Source organism: Phacochoerus africanus, chromosome 2 (assembly GCF_016906955.1).
Source record: "Phacochoerus africanus isolate WHEZ1 chromosome 2, ROS_Pafr_v1, whole genome shotgun sequence".
Lineage (NCBI taxonomy): Eukaryota > Metazoa > Chordata > Mammalia > Artiodactyla > Suidae > Phacochoerus > Phacochoerus africanus.
The window spans coordinates 131,585,102-131,606,446 of NC_062545.1; the positions used below are offsets into that span (position 1 = coordinate 131,585,102).

The 21,345-nt window shown below is 41.7% G+C and overlaps 1 protein-coding gene across 22 annotated transcripts in view; it reads right to left on the reverse strand.

Annotated features, from left to right (window-relative positions):
• MGA (MAX dimerization protein MGA) overlaps positions 1–21,345 on the reverse strand; it is a 175,299-nt gene that overhangs the window by 85,008 nt on the left and 68,946 nt on the right. For 9 of the 22 annotated variants that reach the window (XM_047766635.1, XM_047766638.1, XM_047766636.1 and 6 more), the window contains exons 1-2: positions 18,969–19,101; positions 8,980–10,110 (exon numbers count right to left, since the gene is read on the reverse strand). In XM_047766635.1, the coding sequence (XP_047622591.1) occupies positions 8,980–10,043 (1,064 nt within the window). In that variant the 5' untranslated portion in view covers positions 10,044–10,110; positions 18,969–19,101. Of the gene's footprint in view, positions 1–8,979; positions 10,111–18,618; positions 18,944–18,968; positions 19,102–21,345 lie in introns of those variants that run through there. The other 13 variants (XM_047766631.1, XM_047766629.1, XM_047766628.1 and 10 more) reach the window with 6 other exon arrangements.

Here is a 21,345-nt window from a genome sequence, read left to right on the forward strand (position 1 = left end):
CATTTCTCCAAATATAGATAGAAGGCCAACAGGCAAATAAAAAGATGCTCAACATTGCTAATTATTATTAGAGAAATGCAGAGCAAAACTACAATGAGATACCACCTCACCCCAGTCATAAGTCCATCATTAAAAAGTCTACAAGGAGTTCCCGTCGTGGCTCAGTGGTTAACAAATCCAACTGTGAACGATGAGGTTGTGGGTTTGATCCTGGCCCTCGCTCAGTGGGTTAAGGATCCCGTGTTGCCATGAGCTGTGGTGTAGGTCGCCGACGAGGCTCGGATCCAGCACTGCTGTAGCTGTGGTGTAGGCAAGCGGCTACAACTCCGATTAGACCCCTAGCCTGAGAACCTCCATAGGCCTCGGGTGCGTCCCTGCAAAGACGAAAGACACACACACACACAAAAAAAAGTCTACAAGTAGGGAGTTCCTGCTGTGGCTCAGCAGTAACGAACCCAAGTGGTATCCCTGAGGATGAGGCTTCGATTCCTGGCCTCACCCAGTGGGTTAAGGATCTGGCATCTCTGTGAGCTATGGTGCAGGTCACAGACATGGTTCGGATCCCACATTGCTATGGCTCTGGTGTAGGTTGGCAGCTACATCTGTGATTCAACCCCTAGTGGGAACTTCCATACACTGTGGGTGTGGCCCTAAAAAGAAAAAAAAAAAAAAAAAAGCCTACAAATAAGAGTCCTCTTGTGACTCATGGATCCAGTGCTGTCACTTAGCAGCTCAGGTCGCTGCTGTGGCATGAAATCAATCCCTGACGCGGGAACTTCCACATGCCCTGGGGCACCGCCAAACAAACAAACCAGAAAAGGACAAAGACTGACAGAATGGATCAAAAAACAAAACCTAACTAACTATATACTAACTACAAAACCCACTTTAAATACAGATGAATAGAGATTAAAAAATAAATGGATGGAAAAAATACACCATGCTCACATTAACCAAAAAAAGCAGGAGTCAGCTATTTTAATTTCAGACAGAGCAGACTTCAAATTATGGAAATTTATAGGGGATAAAGCAGGACATTACATAATGATATAGGGTCAATTCTCTATAAGGATATAACAATCCTTAACATATATGGCCCTAAAACAGAGTATCGACCTACATGAGGGAAAAACTAAAAGAAATGCAAGGAGAAACACATGCATCTACCATTATAGAGTCAGACTGAAACATCCTCTATCAGAAATGGACAGATGCAGCAGGTAGAAAAATCAATAAGGACATAGTTGAATTAAATGACATCACCAATCGACTGGATATAATTGACATGTATAGACGTCATCCAACAACAGCACAAAACATTCTTATCAAGCTCACATAAAATATTCTGTCAGCCTAAACCACATTCTGGATCATAAAACACATCTTAAAATATTTAAAAGACTACAATGGAATTAAACTAGTAATCACTGACAGAGAAATATCAAAAATCCCACAGTAAGTGATTAAACAACACATTTCTAAATAACATATGGGTCAAAGAAATCTCAAAAGAAATTACTAAATATTCTAAACTAAGTGAAAATACAACTTAGAAAAATTTGTGGGGTGCAGAGAAAGCAGTACTTAGAAAGAAATACAGCATTGAATGCATATATTACAGAAGAAGGAAGGTCTAAAATCAATCCTAAGTTCCCACCTTAGGAAATTGGAAAAAGAAGAACAAATTAAATCCCAAGTGAACAGAAGAAAAGAAATAGTAAAAATCATGACAGGGAGTTTCCGTTGTGGCATAGCAGAAACGAATCAGACTAGGAACCATGAGGTTGCGGGTTCTATCTCTGGCCTAGCTCAGTGGGTTGAGGATCCGGTGTTGCCATGAGCTCTGGTGTGGGTCACGGAGGCAGCTCAGATCTGGCGTTGCTGTGGCTGTGGTGTAGGCCAGCAGCTACAGCTCCAATTATACCCCTAGCCTGGGAACCTCCATATGCTGCGGGTGCGGCCCTAAAAAAGACAAAAAAAAAAAAGAATCATGACAGAAATCAATGAAATTGAAAACAAAAAATCAATAGAGAAAAACCAATGAAATGAAAAGTTGATTTAAAAAAATTTTTTTTTGTTTTTTTAACTGATCTTTGAAGAGATCAATAAATTCAGTAAGTCTCTAGCCAGGCTAAGGAAAAAAGATAGAAGACACAAGTTCCTACTAGCAGAAATGAAAAGAGGGATATGATTACAGATCCCATGAACATCAAAAGGATAATAAAAGAATATATGAACAATTTTATGGCAACAACTTTGATGACCTAGGTGAAATGAGCCAATTTCTTGCAAAACACAATGCTCCAAACTCACACAAGAAGAAATAAACAATCAAAATAGGCCTATTTTACTAAAGAAATTGAGTCTATAACTAATAACCTTCCAAAACAGAAAGCACCAGGCCCAGACGAGTTCCCTGGTGAATTTTCCCAAACAGAAAAGAAATTATACCAATTCTCTATAATCTCCTTCAGAAGATGGAGCAGAGGGAATACCTGCTAACTCATTCTATGAGGCCAACATTACCCTAATACCAAAACCAGACAAAGACATTACAACAATAAATCATCATTCCTCAAGAACATAAATGCAAAATACTCAATAAAATAAGAGCAAATAAAAAACCATATATAAAAAATTATACACCAAGACCATACGGAATATCCCAAGTATTCAAGGTTGGTTCAAAATTCAAAAAACAATTAATGTTGCAGTTCCCGTCATGTCGCAGCAGAAATGAATCCAACTAGGAACCATGAGGTTTTGAGTTTGATCCCTGGCCTTGCTCAGTGAGTTAAGGATCTGGCATGGCTGTGAGCTGTGGTGTAGGTGTAGACAGATCCTGTGTTGCTATGGCTGTGGCACAGGCTGGCAGCTGTAGCTCCAATTCGACCCCTAGCCTGGGAACCTCCCTATGCCACAGGTGTGACCCTAAAAAGCAAAAAAAAAAAAAAAAAAAATTAATGTTTAACCAACTTTATTAAAAAAAGAAAAAAAAAATCAATGTAATCCTTCACATCAATAAACCAAAAAAGAAAAAAAAATTACACCATAACAACAGATTCAGAAAAAGTATTTGACAAAATCTAACATCCATTCATGATTAAAACTCTCAGTAAGCTGGGAATAGAAGGGAACTTCCTCAACTTGATTAAGATTATCTACAGAGTTCCCGTCATGGCTCAGCAGAATCGAATCTGACTAGTATCCATGAGGACACAGGTTCAATCTCTGGCCTCACTCAGTGGGTCACAGATACAGCTCGGATCCCACATTACTGTGGCTGTGACATAGGCCAATGCCCCCTAGCCTGGGAACCTCCATATGCCATGGGTGTGACCCTAAAAAGACAAAAAAAAAAAAAGGAGTATCTACAAAAACCTAAAGCAAACATTGCACTTAATTAATGGTGAGAAATTAGAAACTCTGCCACTGAAAATCAGAAACAAAGCAAGGATGTCTCCTCTAATCACTCCTTTTCAATATCATACAGGAAGTCCTAGCTAATGAAATAAAGAAGAAAAGAAAGTAACAAGAATACAGATTTAGGGGAAAGAACCAACACTTCACTCTGAAATGACATGATAATCAAAATAGAAAACCCAAAAGAATCCACAAGAAAACTTCCGGGACTAGGGAATGATTACGGCAAGGATGTAGAATGTAGCATCAAAGTACAAAAGGCAACTTTCGGAGTTCCCGTCGTGGCACAGTGGTTAACGAATCCGACTAGGAACTGTGAGGTTGCGGGTTCGGTCCCTGCCCTTGCTCAGTGGGTTAACGATCCGGCGTTGCCGTGAACTGTGGTGTAGGTTGCAGACGCGGCTCGGATCCCACGTTGCTGTGGCTCTGGCGTAGGCCGGTGGCTACAGCTCTGATTGGACCCCTGGCCCAGGAACTTCCATATGCCGAGGGAGCAGCCCAAGAAATAGCAACAACAAAAAAGACAAAAAGACAAAAAAAAAAAAAGGCAACTTGCCTTCCAATATACCAACAATGAACAAGTGGAATTTGAAGTTAAAAACACAATACCATTTAATTACATCACCCCCCAAAAAGCAAAATACTTGGTTATAAATCAAACATGCACAAGATCTACATGGGGAAAATGACAAGAATCTGATGAAAAACATTAAATAAATGAAGCAATATTCATGTTCATGAATAGGAAGATTCAATACAGTTAAGACGTTAGTTTTTCCCAATTTGATCTACAGATCAAATGCAACCACAATCAAATCCCAGCAAGTTATTTTGTGGATACTGATGAGCTGATTCTTAAGTCTACATGGACAAGAAAGACCCAGAAAATCCAATACAATATTCAAGGAGAAGAACAAAGACAGCTGACCCTACCCAAGTCCATGACTTACTTATAAAGTTACCATAATCAAAACAGTGTAGTACTGAATAGACAAATAGGCCAATGGACTAGACTGCAGAGCCCAGAAATAGACTCACAGTCAATTGATCTCTGAAAAAGGAGCAAGGACAGTACAACACAGCAAAGAGAGTCTGCTCAATAATTGGTGCTGAAACAGCAGGACAAGAAAAAAGCTGAATCTAGACATAGACCTTCCAACCTTCACATAAACTAATTCAAAATGGATCATAAACCAAAATATAAAACATTAAACTGTAAGGATCCTAAAAGTTAACTTAAGGAAAACCTACAAGACCTTAAATATGGCAATAACTTTTTAGATACAAAACCAAAGGCATGGGAGTTCCTGCTGTGGAGCAGCACAAACGAATCCAACTAGGAACCTTGAGGTTGAGGGTTCAATCCCTGGCCTCACTCAGTGGGTTAAGGATCCAGTGTTGCTGTGAGCTGTGGTGCAGGTCACAGATGGGGCTCAGATCTGGTGTTGCTGTGGTTGTGGTGTAGGCCGGCAGCTACAGCTCCAACTTGACCGCTAGCCTGGGAACTTCCATATGCATATATGGGTACAGTCCTAAAAGGAAAAAACAAAACAAAACACCAAAGGGATAACCCATGAAAGAAATCACTGATAGGCTGAACTTCTGCTTTGTGAAAGACAAGATCAAAAGAATAAGACAAGCCACAAACTGAGAAAATATTTGCAAAAGACATCTGATATAAGAAGAACTAGTAAGACAACTATAAAACAATCTGATTAGAAAATGGGCCAAAGACCTTAAGAGACAGCAAAGAATATACACAGATGGTAAATAAGCATATAAAAAGATGCATCACATCATGTTATTAGTGAGAGGTAAATTTAAACGAGATAATACTACATATTTATTAGAAAGGCCAAAACCCAGAAAATGCATGAAGCCAAAAAAGAAAGAAAAAAAAAAAAGAACTCTCATTCACTGCTGCTGGGAATGCAAAATGGTACATCTACTTTGGAGATTCTGCAGTTTCTCATATATCTAAACATACTGTTACCATACAATCTAGCAATCATGCTCCTTGGCACCTACCCAAATAAACTGAAGATTAGACACCGATGTTTATGGCATCTTTATTCATAACTGCCAAAACTGGGAAGGAACCAAGATGTCCTTCAGCAAGTGAATGAATAAATGAACTGGTACAACCAGACAATGAAAGATTACTTACTCAGCACTAAAAAAAAATGTGCTATCAAACCATGAAAAGACATGAAGGAATCTTATATACATATTTTAAAGAAGCCAATCTGAAAGGCTACATACTGCATGGGTCCCACCATACGACATTTTGGTCAAGGCAAAGCTATGGAGATAATAAAAAGACCAGAGGTGATCAGGGGGCATTCCGGTAACAAGGGGAGCACAGAGGATTTTTAGGGCAATGAAAATACTCTGTATGATACTATGATGGCAGATACACATCACTACACAGTTGTCCAAACCCACAAAATGTACAACAGCAAGAGCGAATCTATGTAATCTATAAACTTTGGATGATTATGATGCATTAACATAGATTTATCAATTGTAACAATGTAGCACTCAGGTGGAGGGTGTTGTTAATGCAAATGGCTATGCATGTGTAGGGGCAAAGGCTGTATGGGAAATCTCTACTTTCCTCTCAAATTTGCTGCAAACCTAAACCTGCTCTAAAAAAAATAAAGTCTTTAGCAAAACTTTCATCCAAAAAGATACATACGGGGAGCTCCTGTCGTGGAGCAGTGGTTAACGAATCCAACTAGGAACCATGAGGTTGCGGGTTTGGTCCCTGCCCTTGTTCAGTGGATTAACGATCCGGTGTTTCCGTGAGCTGTGGTGTAGGTTGCAGATGCGGCTCAGATCCCACGTTGCTGTGGCTCTGGTATAGGCCAGTGGCTACAGCTCCAATTGGACCCCTAGCCTGGGAACCTCCATATGCTGCGGGAGTGGCCCAAGAAATAGCAAAAAAAGATACATACACCCCTATGTCCACTGCAGCACCATTCACAACAGCTAAGACATGGAAACAATCTAAATGTCCATCGACAAATGACTGGATTAAGACGTGGTACATATACACAATGGAATACTACTCAGCCATAAAAAAGAAGAAAATAATGCCATTTGTAGCAACAAAGATGCAACCACAGATTCACATGCTAAGTGAAGGAGCTTAGAAAGACAAATACCATATGATATCACTTATATGTGCAATCTAAAATATGGCAAAGTAGCTCCCGTTGTGGCTCAGTAGTAACAAATCTGACTAGTATCCATGAGGATGAGGGTTCGATCCCTGGCCTCACTCAGTGGATTAAAGATCCAGCACTGCTGTGAGCTGTGTTGTAGGTCACAGACTTGGCTCAGATCTGGTGTTGCCATGGCTGTGGTGTAGGCTGGCAGTTACAGCTCCAATTTGACCCCTCGCCTGCGAACTTCCATATGCCATGTGTGCGGCCCTAAAAAGACAAAGAAAAAAAAAAAAAGGCACAGATGAATCTACCTACAGAACAGAAACAGTCTCGGAGTTCCCATCATGGCGCAGTGGTTAACGAATCCGACTAGGAACAATGAGGTTGCAGGTTTGATCCCTGGCCTTGCTCAGTGGGTTATGGGTCCGGCGTTGCTGTGAGCTATAGTGTAGGTTGCAGACTTGGCTCGGATCTGGCATTGCTGTGGCTCTGATGCAACAGCTCCAATTAGACCCCTAGCCTGGGAATCTCCATGTGCCGAGGGAGCGGCCCTAGAAAAGGCAAAAAAACAAACAAACAAAAAGAAGAGAAAGACTCTCACAGACATGGAGAACAGACTTCTGGCTGCCAAGGGGGAGAGGGAGAGGGAATCGAACTGACTGGGAGTTTGGGGTTAGCATACAAAAACTATTACATTTGGAATGGATAAGCAATGAGGTCTTGCTGTAGAGCACACAGAACTATATCCAATCTCTTGTGACAGAACATGATAAAAGATAATATGAGAAGAAGAATGTATATATATTATAACTGGGTCACTTTGCTAAACAGCAGAAATTGACAGAACATTGTATATCAACTATAATTTAAAAAATTTAAAAAAAAAAGTTGGAGCTACCACTGTGGTACAATAGGATCAACTGCATCTTGGGAGCACTACAACACAGGTTCAATCCCCAGCATGGACAGTGGGTTAAGGATCTGGCGATGCCACAGCTGCCGCTTAGGTCAAGACCGTGGCTCCAATCTAATCCCTGGCTCAGGCACTCCATATGTCAAGGGGTGACCAAAAATGAAAATAAAAAAATTTTTTTAGGAGTTCCCACCGTGGCGCAGTGGTTAACGAATCCGACTAGGAACCGTGAGGTTGCGGGTTCGGTCCCTGCCCTTGCTCAGTGGGTTAAGGATCCGGCATTGCCGTGAGCTGTGGTGTAGGTTGCAGACGCGGCTCGGATCCCACGTTGCTGTGGCTCTGGCGTAGGCCGGCGGCTACAGCTCCGATTCAACCCCTAGCCTGGGAACCTCCATATGCCGCAGGAGCGGCCCAAGAAATAGCAACAACAACAACAAAAAGACAAAAAAAAAATTTAAATAAATAAAGTCTTAGGAGTTCCCACTGTGGCTCAGACAGTTAAGAACCCATCATACTCTCCATGAGGATCCGGGTTCGAACCCTGGCCTTGCTCAGCGGTTTAAGGATCCAGTGTTGCTGCAAGCTGCAGCATAGGTCACAGATGTGGCGTGGATCCAGTGCTGCTGTGGCTGTGGCACAGGCTTTGCTGCAGCTCTGATTCAACCTCTAGCCTGGGAACTTATGCCACAGGAACAGTTGTAAAAAGAGAAAAATAAAATAAAATTTAAAAATTAAGAATTTTATAAAAAAAATAAAAATAAATAACAAGTTCAAATTTAAAAAGCACAACTTCCCTAGTGGTTAAGGATCTGGCGTTGACACTGCTGTGGCTCAGGTCACTATTGTGGTGAGGGTTTGCTCCCCAGACTGGGAACTTCCGTGGATGCAGCCCAAAAAATGAAATAAAATATCACACATAAACAAACAGATAAATAAATAAAAACAACAGTACAGCATATTATTTTAACATGTAATAACCTTCAGCTTATTTTTTAGTCAGGTAATTTATGGATTAGGATTGCATAGGGCAGTAAATTCTTAAATACTAGCTATAAGTTTACTTTAAATCCCTTCTGTGCCTCATTTGGATAAGTTCTGTTTCAGTTATGATTTAGGAAGTCATTCGTTCCCTCCCTCAATTAATCAAGAGTTATCTATATATACAAAATACATCAACTATACTTCAATATAAAAAAAAAGTTGTCAATATACATTAACAACAGTCATGTGTGAGTTAAAAAGTCTAAATCTAAATCCACGATCCCCATTTGACAAGTCATCTAATTTGCCTATAATTCTGGACCGTGAATTGTTACAGACAAATGAACAGTCACTTCAGAGAATGTAACAGCAATTGCAGTATATTTTATGTGCTTTACATTTATCAATGTCTTAAGTGACCAGTATATAAAATCAGTATGTTAAATTCAAAATCTCACTTTAATCTTTAAGAGCAGAAAAACTGCTACCTACCTTTCAGAAACCTCTTGCTTCAACTGAGGAGCTTCACCAAGTGATGAATCAATATCCATGAAACCAAGAAAGTCTCGTTTTATACTAAGGGAAGGCTTCTCCAAACCCTTGCCTGATGTTTCATGACCCCTGGACAAAGGATCCGAATCAGTTAGCTGTATCTCTGATCCCTCACCTTCTGTAAGACGGGCCCGTTGACCAGGAGAACCAGGAACACCATTCCCTTCTTGGTCAGAGTTGATCTTTTGCTTTCCATCTCTTTGGGGCTTATTATTCAACCCATCATCCCGGAATCCTTTGGCAAATGGATTGTAATCTATTTTCAACTGGGTAATCTGAATGTTTTGATAAGCTGTTACTGCAAAGAATTCAGTCTGTGGGAAGGTAAAAGTGTGGACACCGGGGCCATTTAATTGTATCACTTCAGTAGCCTTTTCTGCAGGCACCAAATGAAGCCTTGGCAGGTAGCGATGCATAGAGTGCAATATGATATGCCCCTCTTGGTCCAGTGTATTGTTGGTAAGTTTGAGTTTATAGAAAGATACTGGTTGATGCATCCAATAATGACCTGTGGAGGGAGATTCTGGATGAATAAAAACCCGCCCCAAAACATGGGGCTCAGCCTTCCCACTGGGCTCCCACCAGCGACCATTCCATTTATAACGATGGTTATCCACAGGAGATATATCCATGACGAGAATATACTTCATATTTGCATCTAAACCTGTTATCCAGTAACGACAGTAAGGAAACATGCGTCTTCCCTGCTTGGTCAGAATCATCTCTGTGCTTCGATGATAGAATTCATTCCACATACTATTGTTATCCAAGGTGACAGTGATTCCTCCTACAGTACAATCAGCTGGAAGGCAAATCTTTCCTTTAGACTTTCCTGGTGATGACACACTGCTAGCCAAAGCACAGGCATCCCGATTAGTAACCAAAATTCCTTGATCAGTTTTGCCATTTCCTGGCTGTTTTAGGATGACAAAGAAGGTAGGTGCTGCTCCTGCCACTGTCCCACCATCTTGATTAGCCAATATAATCTGCTGTTTCTCCTCCATGATTCCAGTGGGAAACTCAGTAGTAAGATAACTGTAGTTACCACATAATCACAATGGCCTCCACAGCCTAAAAAACAAGCAGCAACAACAAGAAAAAAACCCTTTAATCAAGTGAACACTTACTTTGATAAAGGAAATACAAGAATGATTGTTATCCTTGAAATATAGTTCTAAATTCTTCTTTCTCTCAATCACTATATGGATATTCATTCTGGAATATCTGATTATCTTTTAAAAGTTAACTTTAACCTATTTGGTTAAATTACTCATATCCCTAATTCTCTAATAATTCAGCATAATTTCAAAGAAAAACAAAAGTGCATATTCACTTTAGAAAACTACATGAAAATATAAAAGTATACACATTTAAGGAAATTAAACTGGAAGGAGGTCTGGGAGTTCCAGTCGTGGCTCAGCAGAAACGAATCTGACTAATATCCATGAGGACACAGGTTCAATCCCTGGCCTCACTCAGTGGGTTAAGGATCTGGCATTGCCGTGAGCTGTGCTGTAGGATGCAGACACAGCTCAGATCTGGAATTGCTGTGGCTGTGCCATAGACCATGGCTATAGCTCTGATTCGACCCCTAGGGCCTGGGAATCTCCATAAGCTGCGGGTGCAGCCCTAAAAAAAAAAAAAAAGAAAGAAAGAAAAAATGGAAGGCTGTCTGCATTTTAAAAAGATCCCAATACTTTATGAATTTGCCAGAGGATTCCATTACATAGCAAGTTCTGCTGGATTGAGTAAAAATTAATACATTTCTATGTTATCACTGTACAAAACTGTTATTTTATTATGGTACTGACAAGAGTTCATATATAAGTAAAATGCTACTTAATTTGTTAGTATACACATTTAAAGAAACCATGACAAATCACCAGAACTTACTGGGAAACAAACAGCTGTTTTCATATATCAGACCTTACAATGAAAAAAATTCCAGATGGACCAAAAATTTTAATCCCCCTGCCTCACTCCCAAGTCTCAGTGTAATTTTTTCTTTAAAGGTATATTTAGAAAAGCTTTTTTTTTTTTTTTTTTAGGGCCATATCTACAGCATATGGAAGTTCCCAGGCTAGAGGTGAAACTGCTGGCCTACACCACAGCCACAGCAATGCCAGATCCGAGGTGCATCTGTGACCTACAATGAAGCTCACAGCAACACCAATCCTTAACCCACTGAGTGGGGCCGGGGATCAAACCCGAATCCTCATAGGTATTAGCCAAGTTCATTACTGCTGAGCCACAATGGGATTTCCAAGAGTTCTGACAATAAGTAGGACACAAAACACAGAAGTCAATGAGACAACAAAATTTTTGATAAATTTGACATCATGTAAATTGGTTTTTAATTTGGCAAAAACCATCCAAGTAAAATTTTTTTAAAAAATGACTAACTCGGGGAGTTCCTGTCGTGGCGCAGTGGTTAACGAATCCAACTGGGAACCATGAGGTTGCAAATTTGATCCCTGGGTCAAGGATCCAGCGTTGCCATGAGCTGTGGTGTAGGTTGCAGACTTGGCTTGGATCCCGAGTTGCTGTGGCTCTGGCGTAGGCTGGCGGCTACAGCTCTGATTAGACCCCTAGCCTGGGAACCTCCATATGGTGCAGGAGCAGCCCTAGAAAAGGTAAAAAGACAAAAAAAAGGGGGGGGGGTCTTCAGGAGTTCCTGCTGTGGCTCAGCTCTGATCTGGCACTGCTATGGCTGTGGCATAGGCCAGCAGCTGTAGCTCCAATTCAACCCCTAGTCTGGGAACTTCTGTTTGCCACGGGTGTGGCCCTTTAAAAGAAAAAAAAAAAACAAAACAAAAAAACTAACAGAAAAATGGGCAAAGGTTAGGAAGAGCAAATGGTTTATGAAAATGTACATAGTCTCAGAATAGAAAAAAATTAAAGCTATCCTAAAACACTTTTTTACCCTCTCAGAATGACAAAAATTCAAGTTTGGCAGAAATGTAGAAAAGGGTGCATGACAACCAGCATTCTCATCTAACCAATTGCTAAGAGTATAACATGACAGAATCTCAGAGGGTAACAGGAAAATATCTAAAGTACAAATGTATACATCCCATGAATCAACAGTTCTTTAACTGTGATTAATAAAAGGCAGTACAACTACTGAGTGGAATATTCTGCAGCTGGAAAAGAGAATTATAAACTTTATGGACTCCTACAAAATTATCTACTATATATATATATATAGTAGATATAGATATATATATATAGTAGATATATATATAGTAGATATATATATAGTAGATATATATATATATAGTAGATATATATATATATATATATATACATATATTTGTCTTTTGTCTTTTTAGGGCCACACCCACAGCACATGGAGGTTCCCAGGCTAGGGGTCTAATCAGAGCTGTAGCTGCCAGCCTACGCCAGAGCCACAGCAATGCCAGATCCGAGCCACATCTGTGACCTACACCACAGCTCATGGCAATGCCAGGATTGTTAACCCACTGATCGAGGCCAGGGATTGAATCCACAACCTCATGGTTCCTAGTCAGATTTGTTTCCGCTGCGCCACGACGCGAAGTCCTACAAGATATATATTGAAAGTATGATGTTCAAAAGAGTGGAAGATTATGCTACATATTTCAAAAAAAATTTTAAAAAGAAAAACTCGGGAGTTCCTGTCATGGCTCAGTGGTAATGAACCCGACTAGTATCCCTAAGTATGCGGGTTTGATCCCTGGCTTTACTCAGTGGGTTAAGGATCCGTCGTTGCAGTGAGCTATGGTGTAGGTCACAGACATAACCCAGATCCCATGTTGCTGTGACTGTGGCATAAACTAGCAGCTTCAGTTCCGACTTGACCCCTAGCCTGGGAACTTCCATATGCCATGGGTGCCGCCCTAAAAAGACAAAACAAACAAACAAAACTTTCATTGAAAAAGATACATGCACCCCCCCATGTTCATTGCAGTGCTATTCACAATAGGCAAAACATGGAAACAACCTAAATATCCACCAACAGATGAATGTATTAAGAGGATGTACACACATTCCATGGAATACTACTCAGCCATAAAAAAAATAAACTAATGCCACCAACAGCAACATGGATGGAACTAGAATGAAGTAAGCCAGAAAGAAAAAAAAGAATACATGATATCACTTATATGTGGAACCTAAAATATGGCACAGATGATCCTATCTACAAAATATACAGATCACAGCCAAGGAGAGTTGACCTGTGGTTGCCAGGGGGCAGAGGGGAAGGAGTGCAATGGACAGGCAGTTCAGGGTTCCTGGATACAAACTGTTATATTTGGAATAGATGGGCAATGGGGCCCTACCATACAGCACAGGGAACTGTGTGTGATTAGGTCACTTTGCTGTACAACAGAAATTGAAGAAACATTGTAAATCAATTATACTTTAATAAAAATTAAAAAGAAAAAGTCAAAGAAAGAGAAAAATGTATGTATTTGCTTGACACAGACTATCTGTAAAGATAGAGAAGGAACAGGTAGTACTGGCTTTATGAAGGGAAAATGAATTGGTTGGCAAAATACATACTCTGACACTTTGTAAACTTTGTATCTTGAGAACATACAATCTATTCAAAAAATAAAGTTAGGGAGCTCCCGGCGTGGCGCGGTGGTTAACGAATCCGACTAGGAACCATGAGGTTGCGGGTTCGGTCCCTGCCCTTGCTCAGTGGGTTAAGGATCCGGCGTTGCCGTGAGCTGTGGTGTAGGTCGCAGATGCGGCTTGGATCCCACGTTGCTGTGGCTCTGGCATAGGCCGGAGGCTACAGCTCCGATTAGACCCCTAGCCTGGGAACCTCCATATGCCGAGGGAGCGGCCCAAGAAACAGCAAAAAGACAAAATAAATAAATAAATAAATAAATAAATAAATAAATAAATAAAGTTAAAACTAAATTAGTTAATTCATTAAAGTTAAAACAAAAAACACCATATACAGTATGATTCCATTTATATGAAATGTCCAGAATAGGCAAATCTATGCACAAAGAAAATCAGTGGTTGCCAGTGAACAGGGAGAGGAATAACTGGGACAATTGCTAATGTGTATGGAGTTTCTTTGGGGGGTGATGGAAGTGTTCAAGAACTAAAAACAACTTATATGTATCCTTTAAAATGATGAATTTTATGTTATGTGAATCACGTTTCAACAAAATCTCAGGGTGTTACATTCAAATGAAGTGATGTGCTAATATAAATTATCTAAATATTCTATAAAATATAAAGCTATCATCTCTGATAGCTTTTATACAAAAAAAGGAAAATGCTACATCACTCCTCCCACTGAAGTGGGTCAATAATTTTGACAAATCCAATTGAGCCACTTATTGGTGCTCCTCATTTTAATTAAGTCTAATTTTATTTTTCATTAGAGCTTCTAACAAGCAGCAAAAGCATCTAATCTGAATTTTACTTCTTCTTACAGGTCTGGCCACAAAACACTGTGCCCACCAAAAGAGGGGAGAGTTCCAAAACTTAAACTATTCATCAGCCTGAGGATAATATTTTAAAAATCAAGACTTCAAAGGAGGATAGCTAGGAGTTCCCTGGTGGCTCAGCAGGTTAAGGATCCAGCATTGTAACTGTTGTGACTGGAGTCTGCTCCCTAGCCCCAGAACTTATGTATGCCTCAGAAGAGCACCCCCCAAAAAAAGGTTGCTAATGTTTCCTATTATTGCTAGATATAAAAATAGGAACCAACTTTCTAACACTGAAGTACTTAATACCAAGGAAAGGTGAAAACAGAATCTCTCCTCTGATTTGAAGTTTATTTTTGAGACAGATAAAATTTAGGGTGATTCTTTACAAAAGCTTCCTCAGCTTTGATGCAATTAAGTTTATTGGTTTCCTAAAACTAACAAGTTTAAGTAATACCTATGAGGAGTCTCTGTGTGGCTCAGCAGGCTAAGGATCTGGCATTGTCACTACGGTGGCATGGATCACCGTGGTGGCATGAGTCCCACTCCTGGCCCAGAAACTTTCACATGCCACAGGTATGGCAAAAACAAAACCACCACTATCTTTTAAAAATTAATCTATGAGGGAGGTCCCTTGTGGCACAGTGGGTTAAGGATCCATCACTGTCACTTAAGTAGTTCAGGTCACTGCTATGGCAAGGGTTCAATCCCTGGCCCAGGAATTTCCACATGCCACAGGAGCAGCCAAAAAAAGGCTAATCTATGAAATATCACAGTCTACTGAGAGAAATACAGTTTAGTGTCAAATAAGTAAACTTTGTGCTTATGGTATTTATACACATTTCAAATTTTTCTTTTGTCTAAACAAAAAAAAAGGCAGAAGAGTCAGATTTCCAATTTGAACTCTGTACACAGATATCTAATGAATGTGGAAATGTGTATTAAGACAAAAAAGTTAGAACTTTCAAGCTTATAATTTACATAAGGTTTTTTTTCCACCCTCCAGCCAAGTTATTCCACGAGTTGATCAAAATACATAAAACCAAAAACCTAACTTATGACCAAAACAATCCCTATCTTGAGCCATACGTTGTTACTGATTTACAAACAAGGAATAAAATTTTACTTCACAACAATATTCAAGCACATATTTCACTGCACTATAAGCAATATGCCTATGCTTTTGGAATACTGAATTGGATTTTCCAAAGAAAGGATAATCAATTAAGAAAATTCAGCTGTTTCAGAGACACAAATACCACTCCAAAGTCTAAGATAACTTTAACAAATTGCAAAAATCAAATGTACCCTCAGAAGAGGTGAGCTACTCACAGAGCAATAAAATCTTCCACCAAGATTCTAAATATACTATCAGGAGTTCCCGTCGTGGCACAGCGGTTAACGAACCCGACTAGGAACCATGAGGTTGCGGGTTCAGCCCCTGCCCTTGCTCAGTGGGTTAAGGATCCGGCGTTGCCGTGAGCTGTGGTGTAGGTTGCAGACGCGGCTCGGATCCCGCGTTGCTGTGGCTCTGGCGTAGGCTGGTGGCTACAGCTCCGATTCAACCCCTAGCCTGGGAACCTCCATATGCCGCGGGAGCGGCCCAAGAAATAGCAACAACAACAACAACAAAAGACAAAAGACAAAAAATAAATAAATAAATAAATATACTATCAATGTGGCTCTCTACAAATACTAAAATTTTGATACATAGATAAAACTTAACACTCAAAAAGCTCTCAGTTCAGCTTTTCAAGATCAAGCATTCATCCACATAAGGTAACTATAATAATGACCGAAGGAAATAAGTTTAGTTGAGGGTAGAAAGATTCTGAAAATGTCAAAATCACAAGATGCAGGCATTCACATACAAACAAATGCAAATTCACAGAGAAAGTTTTCAGGAAATGTGGTAAATTCCATAAGTAAACTGTTACAATTTCAGAGTCCCTATTCAGAATGTCTTTTCACCAATGACCTCTCTGGGAAATGTTTAACTACTAAAGTCATGACCCTTATACAACTTACACAATACACTGGTTAGTTTACTAGGTAGTTACCTAATTCAACGATTCAAGTACTAGACTAAAAAAAAAAGTACACCAAATTAAAATTCCAAATCAATACCATTACTTGAAAAACACAAAATATTCAAATGCTGGTCAACTTAAACTGAATGTTTCTCAAGTTGCTAAAAATAACCATAACTTTTCACATAACAAATGCACTGCTGTACGGTAGGCACAAAAATGTCAGTTTGTTCCTTAATATAATTTCACTACAACAGCATGGTTAAATTACATTTCTGAAACTTTTGTGAAATAGGTTCAGTCGAATTTCAGTACTCACCAATATACAACTGGCCCAGAAATTTGAAAAATCTTTTAAAAAGTATAGTCTGGATATTAAAATAATCAGAAAATATGCTAGTAAATGATAAAAAAGACAGTAAAATAGCCAAATATTGGTTCTTAATAGTCATTAAGTTAACTTAATAATTAAATGGTATTTGCTATTTTATTAGGAAGCACTTACTTTGGACCAGACTATACCCTGGAAACTTTATCATCACCACAACTCCAAATTTGAATGGTAGATTTCAAAATGTTACCCGAAATGCTTTAGGTTTTAAGGCACAGAGTTGCACCTACCAAAGATGATACACCCTCCACTCCTTTCTCTCCCCAAATACTACTCCTGGGAATGATCCCTTAACTGCAACTCGAGCAAGCTCTCAGGTCCCTAACAGTTGTATATGGAGAATGTGAATAACTTTTTATGGCAGAAATGGACAACAATCAATAAGCCACTCTGCCTTGGACCAAGTATTGCAAGGTAACCTAGGAATTTCCTCAAATCCCAGCCATGTGTTTTCTGCATAGTACACCCAAGCCACTCACCTCGTACAACAGCTGGAGACATAACCCTATGGCAGCCAAAAGCACTAGCGCTCACTTCCTACCCTTGGAGTGAAAAGGCCTCCGACCAGTCACGGAGAAGAACAGTCGTCCTCGACTATTGGGGCCCACATTACCGCTTTTCAACTGCAGAGGCCAGCTAGCCAAAAACCACGTGAAAAAATGCCGCAAGGAAAGCTCTTCCGGGGAAGAGCAGTCCCGACAGATCACGTGCCGCCGGCCGGAACCCGCGGATCGCTCGGCAGGATCCAGTCGCATTCTGTTACCGTGGAGACTACAGAACCAGCAACCCGGCCCTCTCAGGCCTGCCCCCTTTCCCAGGAACCGCCACGCCACCTTCAGGCACTTTCTCTGCAGCCTAGCCGCGGCGTCGTGCCCAAAGAAGCAGAGCAGGCAGTGTTTGTCAGCGACTCTGCTGCAAAAGCCCGAGGAACTTTACAACATACACAGGCAGCGCACGGGTGGGCTCGAGAGTTCTTTTGATCCACGTGTCTGCCTTGGCGACGCGAACCCTGGGAGAGTGGTCTTCCCTCAGAAGGAAGAGTACTTTTGGTTATTTACGCTGCCATCAGTAACCGCTCCCCCCGCCCTTTTCAGACCTCCAGCACGCCAAAAGGAGGCATCTCCAGAGTTCCGAAGATAAAGTAAAAACCTTCAGAGCAAGACACTATCACTTCCCATTATCAACCCAGTTTGAACTAATCCCTAACTTCTCCACACTCTTCGGAAACAGATTCCTCAACTTTGGTTACTGGTGCTCCAAGAGATTTATGTCCCAGACCCATCTACCACTGAAGGCAGATGGGTCTACTTGATAATTTAACAGAAGCAGGAAGCCACACAGAACCAGCCAAAGGCTGCCCCACAGAGGTTTAAAGAAAATAACACCTGCTCTCCCCACCTGTTTTCCCCGCCCTCATTTCTGCACTTACGAACCACCAGCCCTTTGTTTACCAAGTTCCCTCTCCTTTACAGCTCACTTCCTTGCCCTCCTTCTTTATTAAACTCGCGATCTCGCCTCAAACAACTTGCTCCAAAATTACATACTAAATGAGGGGTTTTGTACAGGTGTCAAAACGAAGCACACAGCTCCTTAGAAAAGCGAGGTCAGCACCGATTCCCTCGGAGTTTAGGAACCCCAAGACCTGAGCTCTCAAAGGTAAAGCACAGAAGCACAGCTCTCGAACTACAGCCCGACGCGGGTCTGGAAGGCGTCACGCGGATCGTACCATGCGGTGCAGCACCCCACGCACGCGAGGGCAGGGCCGCGCCATGGGCGCTTCTCACCCCGCCCGCCTCGTGGCCGCTCTTGTTGGCGTCGATGTTCCCAGCTAGGTCGCTGCGCTACGCGGAAGTGAGGCCGGGGACGCGCGCGAGGTGACATGCGCAGCCTCGCTCAGAGGACCATAGGCGCGCGCCAAAGGCAGCCCCGCGCAAGGCCGGGCCTGGCCGCGGCGTGCGAAGATCGCTCAGCTGACCGCTTCTCACGCCGTAAAAACACTCAAGAGCTTCAAACTCTTGGAAAACTCCAATCGGGCCAGTACTAAGGAGACGCCCTCCACCCAGGCCCGAGAGTTACCGTGCGGGGCGTGGCCGGCCTCACCCGAAGTCCTTCACATCCCGCTGGGGGCGGGTTATTCTGTTCGGTTCGCACACCGTGTGTCCGCTCCAGCTGAAGAGTCTGCGCGCGCACCGGACGTCCACGTCATCGCGCACGCGCTCCTACCCGCTCGGAGCCCGTCGCGCAAGCGCAAAAGGAGGCGCGAGCAGCACCACCCTCGCCCCTCCCCCAACACCAGGAGGCCAAACGGCCCCGGAGCTGCGACGAGACCCTTGGGACCCGCCCCTGGAGCTGAAGCCGCTGCCTTTCCGGGCGTCAACAACCAAGAAAAGCCTACTGAAGCTTCCAGAATCAAGAGTGGCGAGGCAGGAGGGAGGCACCCCAATTCCCTCAGCGTCGCGCACGAAGCCTTCGTGAAAAATGTGAAACCTTTGCCCGCGGGGCTTTCTCAACTGAACCTTCCACCTTTTCAATTGGGCTTTTCGCCGGCCCCGCCCTGCCGCGCCCAGCCCCAGCCCCACCCACGTGGGGTTCCGCAGCCCCCAAGGCTTCAGGAGCCCGTCAAATGAATCTGAGATCTTCCTCCTCCTCAAAGTGCTGTGGGCTTAGAGAGCACCAGGACTTCGGGAATCGTTGAAGAAAAGACCCTGAGATAGAGTTTGCAACATCTACAACCAAAGAACACTAGTAAAGTAGGGAGGAGTCTGAAAACCTCAATGCCCAGTAGGAAGGGAAGAAGAGTTGCTACTAGCTTGCCTGATAAAAAGACGAAAGATGTCTTGATAGAAGGTTAAAACGTGGATATGAGAATTTTGCACGATAGAGTATTATCTGAGCTTTAATGCCCTGATCCTGCATTTTCAATTTTTGTTTGTTCAAGATATTTAAGCTATGCGGTGCAAACAAAAATCTAACAAGTATATATTGTCAGACAGTTGCTAAGTTAACAGTATTTCTCCCAAGGAAATATCAAAGATTATCCTTCTTCTTTCCCACCCCTTACCAGCCATTCTTTCTTCTGTGCTAACATTCTAGTAAAAAGGGAGAGTTGTTTAAAGTGAGAGAAAAGAGGCAAAATAGAAGTAGGTAGTAAAAGAGCAGAAACTGTGGTCCAAGTCTCCAAACTATTTCCTTTCACTCTCTTAGAAGAACTGCCAAGTACTGAGAACCTGCTAGGTGGACTTAATGCAAAATACTGCGAAGGAGATGAGGGGGTTACAAGAAAGGAGCCAATAAGAAGAGGCTTATCCCAGAATGATCTGAGCTGGACTCCAGGCGTATTAGGAATGGTCTTCTTTCTCTTCCTGAGAGGATATGCCACATCACCAGGTGAAAATGTGCTGGAGTTAGCATGGAATGGAAAACATGTAGGCTAAAGTTGACGGACTTCTGAAGTTGCTCTGAAACCCCCATTCAGGCACTGTCAACCACAACATTGGTGCAACAAATGAATAATACCTAAGTTCCAGGCAAAACTGAAAAGTAACAGTTTCTTTGACACCTTCCTCCTCTTCCCTGACCCCAAGAACCTCTTTCCTGGAAGCTGCCTTATCAGAATCTCCCACTTATTCAAGAATGCTATTCTCTCAAAGGTCTAAGGTTTCCTCATACAAAATTTCCATTTTCTGAAGCAGAAATAAAGTCTGACTTACCATTAAAGCATCTGATCATAAGGTAAATGACAACTGGTTAACAACCATGGCTGGTCGTAGTTGCATCACAAAAAGGACTAGTTTAACGCAAATGATATCTCAGTTGGGAAATCTGTGAGGACATCTTGAAGGTGAGGGAGAATGGAGTTTTTCTTTTCCTAGTTTCTCCTCACACCAGGCAAACAGATTATGAAATGCTAGATACTTACTAAAAATTTTTTTTCAAGAGTCAGCACTGGATCTCCTGATGGAAAAGGTAAACTACTCATATTTTTTCAAAATGGGGGTCTGCCTAATCTATAAAGATCTAGAGATATACTCTCAAGAATCGAAACTGGGAGGTCCCTGGTAGCTTACTGGTTAAAGATCTGAACAGTTAAGGATCCAGCACTGTCATTGTGGCACAGGTTCAGTCACTGGCCCAGGAATTTGTGTGCCATGGGCACAGCCAAAAACAAACAACAACAAAAAAGAATCTGAGAACTTATAAATATTATTTTCATACAGATAATCCAAAAATAATAATACTGCCACACTATTTCAATGGCGTACTTTTTTCTCTTTTTTAGCCACCCCACAGCATGTGGAGTTCCTAGGCCAGGGATAAGATCCCTGCCACAGTTGTGACCTACACCAGAGCTGAGGCAATGCTGAATCCTTAACCCACTGTGACAGCCAGGGATGGAACCTGTGTCCCAGGACTCCAGAGATACTGCCAATCCATTGCACCACAGTAGGAACTC